The sequence below is a fragment of the Prunus mume genome, linkage group LG2 (genome assembly GCF_029339155.1).
Source record: "Prunus mume cultivar Tortuosa linkage group LG2, ASM2933915v1, whole genome shotgun sequence".
In the NCBI taxonomy this organism is placed as follows: domain Eukaryota; kingdom Viridiplantae; phylum Streptophyta; class Magnoliopsida; order Rosales; family Rosaceae; genus Prunus; species Prunus mume.
Window position 1 is genome coordinate 18049686 of NC_142699.1, and position 17362 is coordinate 18067047.

Genomic DNA, 17362 nt, shown 5'->3' on the forward strand with positions numbered 1-17362 from the left:
GGGACATATCAAAATTCTTACGTCCCCTTTATGAGAAAGACTTCTATGAAATGGAATATCACTATTTTGTTATACTCAACAAATGAATAACATGAATAGTAACATTTTCACGTAACATAATATTATTAAAATAACAAAACAGTGTTATTTGGATTGCAACAAAGTTTTTCTTCCCTTTTACATGTAATTACAAAAGTTGAACTTGTAGGTAGGCCATAGATTAGCTGGTTCTATTTATTGTCGACCTATAAACTTTCCAAGAAATCTCGTACCATAATTTGTAATATTACATAACTCTTCAGTTTTTTCGTCCTTCCCCAACAAAAGAAAAACACTCATTCAAAAGGGTACAGCTGAACAGCTGTCGTATCCTTATAAAGTATCTATATAATTAAATTTCCTATACATAAGCATTTAAAAAAATAAAAATCAACTAGAACGGTAGTTTAAAGGGATCACTCCGACCAAAAGAAAAATATTTAAGCGCATGCTCCATGTGCACCCTCTAGAAACAGTGACGTGCACTTTGGATGGACAAAACAAAATCGAAGTGGTGCACTTCGGCTCGTTTCAAAGGCCTACTGGCGAGCTCCCTGTCTGTGTTTGACGTTTTCCTCACTGAACTCTCTAATGGACCGTTCTCGTGCTCTGAGATACCAACCTCTTAAGCTTCCATTGTTTCCTCCTCAATTCCAAAACCCAATCAACCATCTTCATCCAAAGCCCACATTTTTAGTCCCCAGAGGAACTCGCCTAATGGTTACAGCCAAGAAAAGGCCACCCATTGAAGGTGTAAGTGAGGAGCTGAACTCGATCGCTAACCAGAACCTCGACTTTGCTTACACTCGCAGGCAGGTTCGATCCGCTTTCGTTGAGGTCCAGCAACAGCTTGATCATTGCTTGTTTAAGGTTGGTTTCTTTTAATTGTGATCATCATCTTAACCTTTACTTTACCAGCCTTTGATTCGTTGAAACTAAGTAACAGTAATTAATGCTTTTATTTGTTCTTATTTGAAATGGATTGGCGGGTAGTTGGCTCCTACTGGGATCAGAACAGAGGAGGTAAGAGTTAATTTTGTTTACCTGAAATTGTTTGGAAAGTAGAAGCTATCTACATTGTATTTAATTTTGCAAATGATCCATTTGTTTGCTGACAAAATGCAAGTATGGATTGCTACTGTTATTGGGTTTGTAGTGGTACGAAAGAAATTCGAGGGGATTGCAAATTTTCTGTAAAAGCTGGATGCCAAAACAAGGTGTTCCGATTAAAGGTGTTTTGTTTTTTTGTCATGGGTATGGAGATACTTGCGTTTTCTTCTTTGAAGGTTTGTCATTATGCCATTCCATTAAGTAATTGTGTAATCAGTGTGAAATTTTTTTCTATGTTTCTGATTTTAGAAGGTTTAGTTCACTTGATATCCGTCAAGTTTGGATTTTCAGGTATAGCCAGGCGAATTGCTGCATCTGGGTACGCTGTATATGCCATGGACTACCCAGGTTTTGGTCTTTCTGAAGGATTGCATGGTTACATTCCAAGTTTTGATCAATTAGCTGATGATGTGATTGAACAGTACACAAAGATTAAAGGTATGACACTGATCCTAGCTTAGTCTTAGCATCTCTATCATCTGATATTGCAAACTTTACACTAATCAAACTATTATTTTCAAAATTATGATTGACAGGAAGACCTGAGTTGAAAGGGTTGCCCCACTTTATACTGGGGCAGTCCATGGGTGGAGCCGTTACTCTCAAAGTTCACTTAAAGGAACCATATGCATGGGATGGAGTTGTTCTCGTGGCCCCAATGTGTAAAGTAAGCCTACATTACTCCAATATGCACATTAGAGGAACCAAATTTAAGATTCATTCATTTCAACTTCAGTTTCCTATTAATATGAAGTTCTGTAATCTCATGCACTTCGATTAAATTTAAAGCTTACCATGTAGAAAGCAAACCTTTCAGTCTCTATGTTTTTCTTCTGATGAATACTTTAACAAAGAGCTTCCAGATTTCATATTAGTAATTACCTGAGTTTGCAGAATTCATATTGATTTAGTTACCTAAAGAATCTTAAATTTTTTTAATTTTTAATAGTATCTTGTGCCGCTGTTGGGTCATTGCTTGTTTCGTAGGAAGTTTCCTTGTTTGCATTTTTTGTGTGTGTTGAGAATTCAGGGAAAGTGAGTGGGCAGGAAAGATAGAAATAGGTCCTGAATGTTTGGAGTGTATCCTGCTGATGGTTCATCAACTAAAAATGATAGCATTTACTAGAGGCATCATCAGGAATTTGCACAACTGGCACCTGCCGATTTGGAGGCTGGGGATTACAGTCTTCAGGAATCAAAGATCTCCATGTTAGTTCTTGGAAGACAATAACTAGAGGACATTTCTGGGGAGGCCTCTACTGTGGCTACCAAGTTAGGACCCTCAAGGAGTATGTAAAACTCTACTTGAATCAATCAGTCTTGGGAGGAGGAGTGAGCTCACAGTACCCTATCTGTGTGTATTGGAATATAAGTTTCTGCATCTTTTGATGTCTACCTTCTCTTTCTTATTCTTTCCACATGACTCATGCTTCATTTAAAGGAAGTTTTACCGTCTTACACAAACAACTTAACAGGAAAAGATGAAAGATATCAAAATTGTTAGAAGAAAGCTGCCATTATTTCAACATGACCCTGAATACAACATTCGTATACACTCGTAAACAGACATATGTTAAATAGTCTGAACAACAGAAAAAGAAACAACTTACAGAAGAGACTGCTGATTTCTTGTATGCAGATTTTCTTATTGTGTTGATTTCAGAAGTTGCAAGACCTAATTTTGTGTCTACAAAATGCATTTTAGAAGTTGCAGATTTTCATCATGAAATTTTTTCTGACCTTGAGTTGCTGAAAGATTGCAGAGGATGTAACACCTCCAGCAGCCGCTCAGAAGATATTAATTCTTATGTCAAAAGTTATGCCGAAAGCAAAGCTTATCCCACAGAAAGATTTAGCTGAGCTGGCTTTCAGAGATCCGATAAAAAGGAAAATGGTTTGTCTTTCATTTCCTCTACCAATGTAAATGCACTTGTATGAAAATCTGATGGAGATGACTATTGTACAATGTTAAAGTTTCTCTACCAGCAAAACAGCATAAAACTATCTATTGCCTAGCCATTCAATGAGAACTCCCCACATTTCTAATGATAAATTTCTCCTAATGAGAAAATCATATCTAGACTACAAGTTCTCTTTATCTGCTTTTAGAGGATTGAGTTTTAGTATTCAAAGCTTTGGTCATCCCTTATCAGGCTGTTTACAATGTGACATGCTACAATGATCACGTGCGGTTGAAGACTGCAGTGGAACTTCTACATGCTACCAAGGATATCGAGATGCAAGTTGAGAAGGTCAATTCCATTTTGTGTCTGATGTGCATCCCTTCTTTTGTCATTTTCTGACAGTATTTTAGCTCCTATGTTACATAGCGATGCCTTTCATTTGATGCCATGGGTTAACCAAATTTGAGATATGTCAGGTTTCATCTCCACTGCTAATTCTTCATGGAGCAGCAGATAAGGTGACTGATCCTCTAGTGAGCCAGTATCTTTATGAGAAGGCCTCTAGCGAGGATAAAACCCTTAAACTCTACCCGGAAGGTTATCATAGCATTCTTGAAGGAGAACCTGATGACAGAATTTTTTCAGTCCTTGATGATATTATCACTTGGCTTGATTCCCGGTGTGCCCTGACATAGATGTTCTCGTTGAATCTGTGGCATCGCCATTTCATCTATTGCTTTTCTTTTTATTTTATAAAAAAATTTCTGGTGAAGAATAATGGATTTATATATAAAATAAATTATGTAAATTTAAATAATACATCATTGCATGTCAATCCGTTGTGTTCATTCTTCTGTTGTATGCAACGTGGGAAATGTTTCATCTATATTTGCTTCCTCTTGAAATTCGGCAAATCTGAAAATAGCTATAGACCATATGGAAATAAATCTCCTATTTATAATTTTATAGAGAACCGTCTCATATCTATGTTTTGGATTGAGTTTTGCATGAGAGTTTTGTCTCTCAAATCCCTTGATGTCTTACAAATAGCAATAGCTTTCACTTGTGGATATCGTTGATGCAATGAAAATGATTTAAAATTTTAATTCCCTTGATAAAAGCTGTTCTTAAGTATGGTGTTTACCTCTAATCACCCTTTAAAAGCTTCTCACGTTAAATTGAGTTTAGCTTAGTTTTTTAGCCTTAAGGGAGCGTCTAGACAGAGCTTTTGCTAATTCTGAATGGCGATCAATGTTCCCAAATTCAAAAGTTTTTCATCTGGAACCCAGCCGGTCGGATCATTTACCCATTATGCTCTCCCTGTGCCATCACAGTACTAGTCACAAAAGGTCACGTCCTAGTTTTAGGTTCGAGGGCATGTGGACTCAACGTGAGGATTGTGAGAGAATTAATGCTGCTGCATGGAATACATTGGTTGAGGGGAGACTAATGCATCAAGATGTTGAAAAAATAAAACACACTCGTGTCTTGTTGTTACAGTGGTACCGTTCAGTTTTTTGTGCAACCAAAGGAGAGATAAAACGAGTACATGACAAATTGGGGGTAGTTTGGAATGAGCATTGTGATGAGAGCACGCTTACCACTTACATTCAGGTTTAATGCATCAACTTGATGGGCTACTCTCAAATGAAGAAGCCTTCTGGAAACAACAATCACGAGTGTCTTGGCTAAAGGAAGGAGATCGTAACACTTTCTTTCATCAGAGAGCGTCTGGGCGAAAGCAAAGAAATAAAATCTCAAGTTTAAGGGATGGTAACGGAAACTGGTGTGATACAGACAGGGGCATTGAAGGGATTGTTCTGGATTATTTCGATAATCTGTTTCCATCCACATATGCTGGCAATGATGGAGAAGTCTTAGCAGCTGTTGAAATTCGAGTTACTAGCACAATGAATGAGACTGCAGCAAAGGTCCTTGCTAACCGGTTGAAGACTATTATGCCCTCTCTCATTTCTCCTAACCAGAGTGCGTTTGTCCTTAGTCATCTCATCTCCGATAATACCATTTTAGCTGCTTTGTCACTTGGAAGAGGGAGAGGAACCAGTTTTAATCATTTGAAAGAGCCAAGGAAATTTTAATGAAAGTAGTGGCATAGGCTATACCTATATTTACTATGAGCTGTTTCCTATTACCTAAGTACTTTTGTGATGATTTAAACAGGATGATGGCTTCTTTTTGGTGGAATAGTTCAAATGATGACAAGACGATCCATTGGCTCTCTTGGGACAAATTGTGCTTACCAAAGGCAGATGGTGGCCTCGGCTTCAGAAATCTCTATGATTTTAACTTAGCTCTTCTGGCAAAGCAGGGTTGGAGACTGCTACAACAACCAGACTGTAACTGCACAAGTTTTAAAAGCAAAGTATTATCCCAACCACTCTTTTCTGGAGGCCGTGGTTTCCCCTCATAGTTCTTGTGTTTGGAAGAGTATCTGTGATGCCAGAGAGCGTTTAATTTGTGGCTCTCGATGGCAAGTGGGAAGCGGTGAGGAGATCAATATTTGGAGTGATAGATGGGTCCCCAACCATCTACTTTCCAAGAGTTTTTTCATCTAAACCTGCAGATTGTGTCCATACTAAAGTTGCTGACCTCATTCATGGTAATACAAGAACATGGAATGTACCTCTCTTGCATAACCTTTTTTTTTCTTTTCTTGAAGAGGTGGAGCTTATTCGTTCCATTCCCCTGAGCTTGAGGAGGGTAAAAGACAATTTAATATGGCACCTTGATAAGAAAGGCCAATTCACGGTGAAGAGTGCTTATCATGTTGCAAGGAGAAGGACCATGCAGCCCAAGCGAGGAATGCCGCATCTTCTTCCACGAATGGTCATAGTTCTACAGAAATTTGGTCAGCTATTTGGACAACCCAAGTGCCAGAGAGGGTGAACATGTTCTGGTGGCGTGTTTGCTCTGACATTCTCCCAATAATGACAAATTTACAACCAAAAAGAGTAAAAGTTGATCATGGCTGTATTTTCTGTAGTTAGCCGTTGGAATCTGTTGGCGAGTACTTACTTAGTTAGGATTTTGATTCTTTACTATGTTAGGATTTTGGCTACTTACCCATTTAACTAGTCCTATTATAATTGAGATTTATTTACTATTGTAATTTAGATTTATTTTATATTTTATTTAGGGTTGTATTTTCTTATAAATACCTCCATATTGGAGATGAACTGATATAAGCATATACGAGCATATCTGAATATTTGCCCTACTTTGTTTGACATGTATCAGAGCCTAGGTTTTTTTGTGACTTGTGCTTGCGTTATCCTTGCAATTTAAGTGCTCTCCTCCCCTTCTTTTCAAAGGGGGGAGGGAGTGAAAATGATATGTTTATTGACGTATTCTCATTACCTTGACGTACTTCTATGAATATATTGCCTATTTCTTAACTCCAACGACCCCTTCTCTTTAGGGTGATAGGTGGAGGGAAGAGAAGTTGTGTCTGCTTGAATTAGCTACAGTTGATATGGAAGAATTTGATAATTCTATTTTTCCGATGTCATTGACATGGCCATTGCTGCCGCCGTTGATGTTGCCTTTTTTTGCTTCACTTTTCATTGCTATAGTCATTGTCAATGATGTTGCTATGTTTTGATCGTCCACCAACCTATTGGGATTCAAATTGAATGGATCCAACCATTTGATTTAGGCTTCCATGATTAAATTCCATGCTACTTCACAAAGAAAATTGAGTTACCTAACTCATGACTCTGATGCCTCAGATTCCAAAGATCCACAATTTGAAAAGTGAAAAATTGATGATACTACCGTGAAAAGTTGGATGATGCACACTATGGAACCTAGTTTGTTGAATATGTTTCATACTTACCTACTGCCGTGCTCACAGGGTTTCGTGTTCTGCCTTATCTACTGATGTGCTCACAAGATTTCTGTGTTATGCCTTATGTATTGTCGTGCTCACATGCATTATCTATTGTCGTGCTCACATGCCTTATCTATTGTCGTGCTCACAGGGTTTCGTGTTCGCCTTATCTACTGCTCTCACGGGTTTCTGTGTTATGCTTTTATGTGTTCTTCTATATGCCTTATTTGTTAGGGTTTGTCAGTTATGTCACTAATTCGATTGATCAATGTCAAATATGGTGTTCTATGACTCTCTTGTCAAGTTGGGCATGCGAAATATCTTTACCCCAACTTAAGGGAGAGTGTTGGCGAGTCCTAATTTAGTTAGGATTTTGGTTACTTACTCATTTATCTAGTCCTATTATAATTGATATTTATTTCCTATTGTAATTTATATTGATTTCCTATTTTATTTAGGGTTGTACTTCCTTATAAATACCTTTATATTGGAGATAAACTGATATGAGCTTATACGAGTATATATGAATATTTGCCCTACTTTGTTTGACAGAATTTACTCTATATATTCTTAGCACATGCCCCTTTGCAATAGGTTTTTGGCGCAGTTCACCATTGGCACGAGCATCTCTACTAAATTTTGAACAGTCTTCTTATGAGTGGGTGTTAGATAAAGCTAGATTACTCTCCAAATCTGACTTTGCTATTTTTATGATGTTGGGATGGTCAATTTGGGAGACACGAAATGGGAAGCTTTGGCATAACAAGGAGGAATGTCCTGAGGCTACTAGTTGTCAAGCAGTGAGTAAATTGCAGGAATTTTTGCAAGGGAAGCAATGGGGAAAGGAAATGGGGGTACGAGCCAATAACAGTGGGCAAAACCAGATGGGGAGACTACTAAAATTAATGTTGATGAAGCTTGGTTATCAGAGAATAAGGTGGGTGGGGTGGGAGTTGTACCAGGGGAGTCACAAGGATGTTTCCTTATAGGGTGAGCCTTGCACATGGACAATGTGCATTCAATTTCACAAGTGGAGGCTTTAGTTGCAAGGAAGGGAGCCTCTTTGTCGATAGAAAGAGAGTTTAGCAAAGTTTGTTTTGAAAGTGATTTGCTCAAGATTGTTACATTTCCCTTGCTCTAATGTTCGAGTGTTTGCCTGTCATTTAGGCCGGTGAGTGAGATTTCGCTCATTGCAGTCACCTCTGTGGTTCTTCGCACCTAGATAGTACCAGGACCCATGTGCCCCGGCCCTTGATCAGATAAAGCTGCCCGCCCTATGACCCACAACTAAAAATGAGCCTTGCGACGAGAGGCATTCCCCATGCTGCGATTCCTTCCGGTGCTGCTAACTTTATTAATAGGTCCTTCATCGGTCCTATGATAGAGGATACAGGTTTTGTTGTCTTATGTCACTGGGGATGGTTATTTCCATATCCGCTGCCAAGCCAATGAAGTTGCTCATCGGATTGCACGTTTTGCTCTTTTTATAAAGAGTTATATCTCTTGGTTCGAAGAACCCTCAAATTTTCTTATGATGTTCTATTTGAGGATTGTAACAAGTAGTTTTTCGGATATGAGCCTACCTTTTGTACTTGTCTCTTTTCCTCTAATGAGTAAAATCATATTGTCTCTTTTCATCGACCTTGGAAAAATATCCCATTATTTAGTGTCAATAACATAATAATGGTAAATTGATTTAAATATGATATAAACAAACAAAACAAAAAAAGGTATTCCATGTAATTTTTTTTGGGTCCGACATTATTGAAGATTTTTTTTTTCGGTGCTGAAGGGACAATATTGAAGATTTAGAGCTGCCATCCGAGAGTATAAATAAAAATTGGTTAAATAAAAAGGGAGGCACTGATCCAGCAGAGTTGGTACATAAAAAACGAAAACTTGAACGCTATGCCAAACGGAGCTTGACCCAGAAGTTGAAAAAAAGTAGTTGATTTTCTGCAATTGTTCCCCCAGAAACTATCAATCGTAGTCTGAAAGGGCTTCATTAAGCGATCGAGATTATCTACAAGAGGCTCATCGTCTTCATATAGGCATCCATCATCCATGTCTCTCTTAAACCAGCTTTTCAACAGAGGCGTTTTTGGCACAAAGTGGTAGGTCATACCCATTTGCCTTGGCCCCTGAATCTCATCCCTTTATTATATGTTTGTTTCTGTTATTCAAATCCTTATTCTTTGCTTATCATGATTTGATTTCGTATAATTTCTGTCGGTCAACTTTACTTTCAAGTTTGAACCCAGAATTCTAAGTTTTCGTAGAATTGCAGTTTAATTAGTGAACAATATGTTCTCGAAATTCTGGATTCTTCGAGGCACCCAATCATTAATGCATTTCAGCATATGGGTTTCTTTCATTAAAATATTTTTGATCGATTTGTGCATTTCTCGTCAATATTTTTGGATAGTTTTTGCTGTTGGCGCTGGATATTCATTGCCTTTGATAATTTGGTTGTTTCTTAACTCTGCCGCGTGTAATTATCAAATATTGAGACTTGGAGTCAAATATCTGTCTACTTGTTTGCATTGCTCTTGTAATTCGGTAAAGTCTTAACCTTGGTAGTTGTTTTGTAGCAAAACATGTTTGAATTTGGCTATTTCACGCATGAAATTGCTGCAAAACAAGAGAGATGTGCAGCTTAAACACATGCGCAAGGAAATTGCGCAATTTTTGCAGGCTGGCCAAGAAGCAATAGCTCGAATTCGGGTATAACTTTCAAAACTATACTCAAAGATGTCAATGCCTATTTTATTAAAATTTAATTCATGTTTGAATTATTATTTATAGCTTTGGTGAGCATTTCATAATCTGGTCAGGTGGAGCATGTTATACGAGAGCAAGACATATGGGCTGCGTATGAGATATTGGAGCTGTTCTGTGAATTTGTCCTTGCACGTGTTCCCATTATTGAAAGCCAGAGGTAAATCCATTGATTGTTGGTAATTGTCAAATATGACATGTAAGGTATCAGGTGTATTACATTAAGAAAGTACATTGGAGTTTATATCATGATATACTAATGGGAGTAGGAAACACTGAGCATTGTATGTTTTTTAATTTCTTAACCAGCAGGCATGTTGAAATTCTGTTATTTCTGCACACTTGTATGTCAACATAATTTGTTTATGCCACTCAATTTTTAACCATTTTTCTCCTTACAGGGAGTGTCCACCAGAATTACGAGAAGCTATATCAAGCATAATTTTTGCTTCCCCAAGATGTTCAGAAGTTCCAGATTTATTGCAGATCAAGAATCTGTTTACAGCAAAATATGGAAAGGAATTTGTATCAGCTGCGTCTGAGCTTCGTCCTGATTCTGGGGTCAACCGAACTGTTAAGTATTTTGTTGCATATGCAATTGTGAATCTCTGCATGAACAACCAATATTGATCAAAAACTTATACCACTTTTTCAATTCTTTAAATGTAATTTTGGCAGATAATTGAGAAGCTTTCAGTTAGTGCTCCCTCTGGAGAGGCCAGGCTTAGGGTATTGAAGGAAATTGCACAAGAGTACAATCTGAATTGGGATTCTTCTAATACTGAAGCAGAATTCAGTAAAACGCATGAAGATCTGCTGGTACTTATGCCAAATTAAGTTCTTTTCCATTTTCAAACTGATTAGGTGCAGCTTAATCTTCTGACATCATTTGGTCCATCAGAATAACGACTAGACACTCTGTGCAACTTCTCATGATATGGGAGTTTCTTGTGTGTGCTGCTCATGCTTTCACAAGCATATTCATGATATGGGAATTTCTTGGTTTTGATTTGGCATGTTAATCAACAATTACACTTTATATCATTCCATATCTATTCAGGCATATTGTCTATTGCGGAATTTGAAATATATTAGTACCTTTCATGTTATTTACTCTGTAATTACAATAACTGTGGTCTTTTTGCCATTACCTGTAGGGTGGATCCAAGCACGTAAGTGGTGGAGCTGCACCTTCTCAATCGCCGGCAAAACAAGGCTCTTTTAGTTCTTCACCTTCTAATGGGGCACACTCTATTGTGCCTGCAGATATTAAACAAGAACCTAAGTACCTTCATGCTCCAAGACCTTTAAGGGATACACACACATCATACACTAATGAGATTCAACCATCGATTAATGATGATAAAGCGGCAGCCGTTAGTGATACCAAAAGGGAGACAAGACCACAATCATCTGAGATCCTGGAGAGAGCTCGAGCTGCCATTGCCTCTGCTGAGCGTGCATCTGCTGCTGCCCGTTCCGCTGCAGAGCTGGTTAAGTCCTTGTAGTGCTCAAATGAATAATTGGATCAAGGTGCACAGCAGGAACAGCACATAAGAAAGCATATGTTACACCATGGAATACACTTTCCAATAGTTTTTAAAGAAGGTGCTGAGGATTATACTGTATTGACGAATATGATCATTTGTATATCTTGTATCTTGTGATGGTCAAGAACTCAATTGTTTTTCTCTAACATTCACCAACTGTTATCTATTGCAATCTCTTTTCTTGAACTTATTTTGTGTTGTGTTTAAATTGGAAGGCAGATGCTCTTTATTTCAAACCAAGTCCCAGGATTCTTGAGCTTCATGGGCCGTCCATGAGCCATGTTTTGGACTTCTTGAGCTTTAGCAAAACCTCTCTGTTTTGGACTGAGTTGGTGTAGTATGCTGTTTGGATTTTGGCAATAGAAATAGCCTAATATACTCAGATATTCTCCTTGAAAATGTATTTTTAGCCATAGCCATTGGAATCTTGGATTGAAAATGGGTGTTTGCAGTCCTCCAACACGTCAAGTAAATTGAATACATACGAATAGCTTTTAATGGAAAATGGATTAGAGACTTTCCTATCACATTGGCATACTCACCATTAAAACAACACAATCTTTTGCTTGATCGATTGAGTTTCCTCTTTAGGTGATTTATTAAACCGCAAGAGAGATCCAAGGACGAAAGCCTTCTGTTCTGGTCCCTATGACACTGTGCGTCAAAGTTTTGCCTATTGAAAAAAGTTAAAACACAAATCATTATGTTCGGAGTTAAGGGTTCCACTTTTCTTCTCAAGACTTGGATTCATTCATATGTTTTAATCTGCGGGCACTGGATTATGTAACATCTGCATATATATCGTCCATGGATCTGTTGCTTTAATAATTAAAACTTCTTACTAAGAAGGAGAAACAATATATTTTACGTTCGACCCAACCAAAAAAAAAAACAATATATTTTACGTACACCACCACCAGTAACTCGTCTGGTAAGTTTTTCCTTTTCCGAAGATAGAAAAAGGCATATAATATAGGATAGGATAGGAGGAGGGAGAGCCACAGTATACAGTAATAACTTGAAGTGGCAAACCGTGATTGGTTAAAAAACAACCAGAGAAACTGAAGGCAAAGCCAAAAATCCACAGAGAAAAGTTTGACATAGATCAGAGCAAACCAAAACATTCTTGTTTGCTTTCCCAGAGAGTCCGATCCGATCTACACGATACTGTCATATATACATATCACAGATTTCACAGCCACAGAAGGCTGAGAGAAAGACCCCTATAGGCTATAGGTTCCAGGTAAAAGTTATATAGATCCCCCTATTGCCCTAGCTATAGCTAGAGCCTAGAGCTAATTAAGGCTGCACTGCATATGCTTGTGTGTGTGTGTGTGTGTGCATATATATATTTGTATTTATATTTATATAAAGATACAAATCTAGCTAAGCTAATGGTTGTAGGGAGGCAGAGACAAGTTTACACTACCTGATGCATACTTGTACATATCATATAGTCACACTTCTCAACGACATGCCCTCTCTCATGCAAACACAAAACCCACGTCTCTCTCTCAAAAGACTCATGCATGAAACTTCAGCAAACAGTTCTGAAAGCCACACTCGCCGTACATACATGATACATACACTTATATTATATATATATATATATATATATATATATATTGACTGTGCCATGCCACGGAGATAGAGTGAGTGCACTGTGCATGTGTGTGTGAAAAAGATGTAACATGATAATTAGCAGCAGATGGATGGAGAAGTAATAAGGACGACGAGAGACGACAGAGGTAGCTAGACAAAGTCACATAACAACAGCGCACCAAAAAAGAAAGCCTGGTTTGAATCATAACATCCCATAAGAGGTGCTCTTCCCCCAACCGCGTGATCTACACCAACAACCCACATTGATATTGTTGAAATGAAGGGTCGTTTTCGTCTTGAATTTCGTTTTTAAATCCCATATTTTCCATTGGTCGCTCCCTTCCCTTCAGACTCACCTACTGCTACCCTAGCTGCTGCTGCTTCATCATCTCTTTTATATCTATCTATCTTATATATATATATATATATATATATATACTTGACCAAAAAAAAAAACTTTTATATATATATAAAATTTAAAATCTGAAATAACACAACAACACATGCAACTTTCCTACTAGCCAGGGCCCTAAGCCTATACGCATGGTACTTAATTACTGTTGTGGACTAAGTGGTGGCCGTGTTTTTTGTTTGATATATATTTGTAAAGTAACCAAACAAGGGCAGTTCCCCGGTTGCCGTTGGCTCTATTTAGCTCTGCGTGGACTATAATTAGAATCATCTTAGGCTTCCTATAGTGGTGCTATTTTCAAATTAATACACTACAAATCCACTTCAGATACTATCATCATCAGAGCCGTTGCTTTTAATGCATTACACATCTTTTGAGCTAAACAATATAAATACGATTATCTTTGTAACTAGTCAAATCAAATTGAAGCTGTTTGGCATTTGTCTCATCTCAAAAATTAAAGTACAAAACTGTTTGATACGAACTTGTTACAGTGTAATTCTAATTTTGTGGAAATATTTACAATGTCAATTAAGAATTTGTTTCGTTTTTACTTTAAAATTAGTCAAATATGACCTATGAAAAAAAAAGGAAAATAAATTAGTCAACCATGAAGATTATTATTAGAAGCTTTTATATATGGTTTTGTTCTTTCTCTTTTCTGAACGAAGCTTCAAATATGATGTGGCAAAATATATAACGTGGGTAATGCAACTTTTGTCATGGAAATTATATACATATAACTAGGGTTGTTGTAGGATCTCTCTCTCTCTCTCTCTCTCTCTCTCTCTCTTTTTTATTTTGGCCATTAGGTTTTAGAATCTTTGAGGCACCAAAAAACAAAAGAAATTTCCAGCGGTCCAATTGGGTTGCCTAGGTATACCTAGCTAGTTTTCATAGAAGGCAGAATACTATTAACTGAAGGTCAATTCTTTTTGCAATTATTGATAGAAGCCATTAAATGAGGCATTGTGAGCTAAACTATTTTCGTACCCGAAAGAGAACAAGACCTAGCTAGTTTGTCTTTCTTCTTTTCCCATCTCACAGTGCTACAGTGCACACAGAACTGATCACACGCAAACGCACTGCAGAGAGAGGGAGGTCAGTTCATTAACTGAATCCCAAATAATTAACTATAAAACTCCTAAAAGATATGCTAGATTATTAGGTTAATATAAGTTGATTGGAAATAGGGTCATGCTATCCTTGTAACTCAAAAATCATAGACAATAACCCACTAAAACACAACGCTTAAGTAAAATTGGATGACAATATGTCTATGTAAGTTAATTTATTAACAAATCATGCCACTAGATCTTTATTTGGTGACTGACCATTTTTTATCCCCTAATTTTATGCAAATAAATAATACCTCTCATTGTACATTTATGTTTACACTCCTGTAATAATGGCCTACAATCAAATTAGTTCAAACATACACCCTCCAATTATATATATATATATATTCTAATAAGTACAATGCAAAAAAAAAAGTACTTTAATTAGATGATATTATGTACGTTAACATTTTCATGCCTACATATATTACATCATATGACTCATAGGATAAAATAATAGATAAATTATTACTCATAAAAGATAATAGGTTAATTATTATCTATGAAAAAAATAGGTACAATAAAAAATAATATGTAGATTATTATCCATGAAAAAACTAGGTACAATAAATGAAATCCAAGTTCCAAAATAGGTAGATTATTATCCGGGAAAGATAATGGAACAAAATTTCAAAAAGGCAATATAAGGAAAAAGGCCCTTTTTGGCCAACACATTTGTATTAATAAATTTTAATAATGAAACGGATAATTAATTGCAGACAACAATTTTAGAGGGAATCACCACAATAAATTGGGGAATCAAAAATTAAAACACCACCCCATTACACGTTGAAATATAAAATGAAGGGTTGCAGGTAAGGCAAGTTGAATTTGAAGGGTGTAAAGCAAATTTACTATTAGAAATATGGGTGAACTAAGCTGAGTCTATAGCTAACTCGCCGTCTACTTTTGTTTAGGCTATTTGAAGTTTATACATGCACCCTCGACCTCTCATATATCAAATCTTCTATTTCTATCTCTCTCCCGACTCTACTTAATTATCCAGGATCCATCCCTCTCTCTCTCTCTCTCTCTAAGCCCCAATCTTTGTCAACCTATACATACAGATACAGTGTCGTACTTTTCTTCATTATTTATCTCATGTCTTGCGGTCCCGAGATCGCGCATATGAGAAAGAGAGAGTATATTAACTTAATTCTATTATTTAAACAGCACAAGTTCATTCATATATAAAGAGGAAATATAGATGAGTGCAAATTCAGTAAACAGTGAAAATAATCAATGAGATTAATTACTAGAAAGTTATTTTAACTAATTTATTTTCCTTGAGAATTTTATGTTTTTTTTTTCTTGGTAATAATAAAGATCCATATAGCTTTGTTCTGTTTATCCTTTGTCCTTTTTTAATATACTGCTGCTGCTATAGATAGCTGCAAATACAGCAGTTAGTTGTCAGTGAATTAATTATTAAAACAAAAACGGACTTCAACGAAAGAAACGCATCAATTAATCAAATGTTTCTTAGCTTCATATCTTTATTTGACATATTTATGGTGGGCCAGTCGCTCTTGAGTCATCACTTATTCAATGCTCGAACATCCAGTCTGACCTAGTTTGTGATTTGCTCTGCAAAGTGAACATTAATATTTTGAGGTGGTTAAGTATTTATACGTATACTTATACTTACCAAACGTTTAAACAGGAAACGCCAACAAGACGATGAAGGCAGCTCATCCAATTAAACCTTAAGTAATTATCATAATTAATATCTTAATTAGTTCAATCACCAATTACATGCCTGTTAAGATATGGCTAGATCTGATTACAACAATCACCAAATTCATGTATCATCATCTACTGAATATGCAGCTAGTTAGGATCCAAAGTTCCAAACACTTGTCCTCTTTTCTTCAAACTAGCTAATAAAATAAAATAAGTTGAAGGATCTTGAGTTATACATATGTGCTTGTGGGTCCAGCTAGGTTTTAGCTTGTAACCAAATCAGGTTAAGCACTAGCTAGCAGAACCCAGTATGGGCCTTCAGATATGTAGTTCCAGTAGTTAACATACTGATCTCTTATCTGCAAACAAGCAGCGGCGTAGATGTTGCAGTCCAGCTTAACCTATGATTTATATGTTTGCAGGTTTAGCCTGTACGTGTTAGGGCTACTAGCTAGGGTTAGGGCTGCTTTCTTCTTCAAGTATCTCTGTCTCTTGTGTAGCTCCTGTTGCCCCACCTCCCTACCAATCTTCGGTCACTTCAAGTTGCACTTTTAAGCACCTGAACTCCTAATCGCCTTCAATATTCAAGCCCAGCAATTGGCCGAAAAATAGGTTGCTCTGTTAAGCCTCATGGCCATAGCCTGCAATAAAGTGTCCTAATCACCTTGTTAAGTCTCCCGAATTTAAGAGACGCTTAATAGGGAACCCACCACCACGCTACCATTATTTAATTGGATTCAAGTTCATGAGTCCATATGTATCAGAGTGCCAACGTTCGATCGGAATTAGACAAATACAACCAATAGAAAAGAAAACCAGTAGAAAAGGCCAAAGCCTTCTCCCCATTTTTTTTTCTTCACAGAAAATGAGAAACACACCTACCCCCCCTACCCTCGTATGGTAATTGGTAATTTTTATTTGGTGAAAAATTTCATCACTTTGTAATTCTTTGTTTGTCGTTTGGAAGTAAATGCACTTGTACCTAAATAGACAAACAAGTAAGTTCCTTCTATCTCAACATATAAGTGAATGTTTGGAAGTATATGCATTCTCAAATCTACATCATTATTAATTCATGCAAATATATTAAGTATGGATATGCGCATGATATAAACATGTACAATGAATTTCACATTATTCATCCCATAGGATGCATTAATAGATAAATGATATAGTAGGAAAAATTGTCAACTGAATCCACACCTAATGAGAAAAGACATGTAATTAAGGTTTTCATTTTAGAAGGTGAGCTGTTCTTGTAGTACTTATTATAACTCTTATCATTGTTTTAATTAAAGAGAAACAACTACTAATTA

At 36.8% G+C, this 17362-nt stretch overlaps 2 protein-coding genes across 4 annotated transcripts; both read left to right on the plus strand.

Annotated features, from left to right (window-relative positions):
• The first annotated feature begins 485 nt into the window (after window positions 1-485).
• LOC103341491 (caffeoylshikimate esterase-like) lies at window positions 486-3888 on the plus strand. 2 transcript variants are annotated; one of them, XM_008245016.3, is made up of 8 exons: window positions 486-909; window positions 1033-1062; window positions 1196-1325; window positions 1441-1587; window positions 1686-1816; window positions 2906-3043; window positions 3303-3401; window positions 3530-3888. In XM_008245016.3, the coding sequence occupies exons 1-8, from the start codon at window positions 631-633 to the stop codon at window positions 3746-3748; spliced, it is 1173 nt and encodes a 390-aa protein (XP_008243238.2). In that variant the 5' UTR covers window positions 486-630; the 3' UTR covers window positions 3749-3888. The 2 variants fall into 2 exon arrangements, with proteins under 2 accessions (XP_008243238.2, XP_088902975.1); XM_089046849.1 differs by having other exon boundaries at window positions 509-909; window positions 1408-1587.
• A 4857-nt stretch (window positions 3889-8745) lies between these two features.
• Window positions 8746-11417, plus strand: LOC103341490 (Regulator of Vps4 activity in the MVB pathway protein). Of its 2 annotated transcripts, none has more exons than XM_008245015.3 (6): window positions 8746-9017; window positions 9495-9627; window positions 9738-9841; window positions 10083-10254; window positions 10360-10500; window positions 10839-11417. In XM_008245015.3, exons 1-6 carry the CDS (start codon window positions 8968-8970, stop codon window positions 11187-11189), a joined length of 951 nt encoding a protein of 316 aa, XP_008243237.2. In that variant the 5' UTR covers window positions 8746-8967; the 3' UTR covers window positions 11190-11417. The 2 variants fall into 2 exon arrangements, with proteins under 2 accessions (XP_008243237.2, XP_088903096.1); XM_089046970.1 differs by having other exon boundaries at window positions 8877-9017; window positions 9484-9627.
• Window positions 11418-17362: the final 5945 nt, after the last annotated feature.

Bases quoted from the DNA above. Each gene is read 5' to 3' on its own strand.
- LOC103341491 (XM_089046849.1), top strand. From the start codon at position 631: ATGGACCGTTCTCGTGCTCTGAGATACCAACCTCTTAAGCTTCCATTG. The intron at 1,588-1,685 runs GTATGACACTGA...TATGATTGACAG, and splicing joins ACAGTACACAAAGATTAAAG to GAAGACCTGAGTTGAAAGGG. The intron at 3,402-3,529 runs GTCAATTCCATT...GAGATATGTCAG, and splicing joins TCGAGATGCAAGTTGAGAAG to GTTTCATCTCCACTGCTAAT.
- LOC103341490 (XM_008245015.3), top strand. From the start codon at position 8,968: ATGTCTCTCTTAAACCAGCTTTTCAACAGAGGCGTTTTTGGCACAAAG. The intron at 9,628-9,737 runs GTATAACTTTCA...TAATCTGGTCAG, and splicing joins AAGCAATAGCTCGAATTCGG to GTGGAGCATGTTATACGAGA. The intron at 10,255-10,359 runs GTTAAGTATTTT...TAATTTTGGCAG, and splicing joins ATTCTGGGGTCAACCGAACT to ATAATTGAGAAGCTTTCAGT.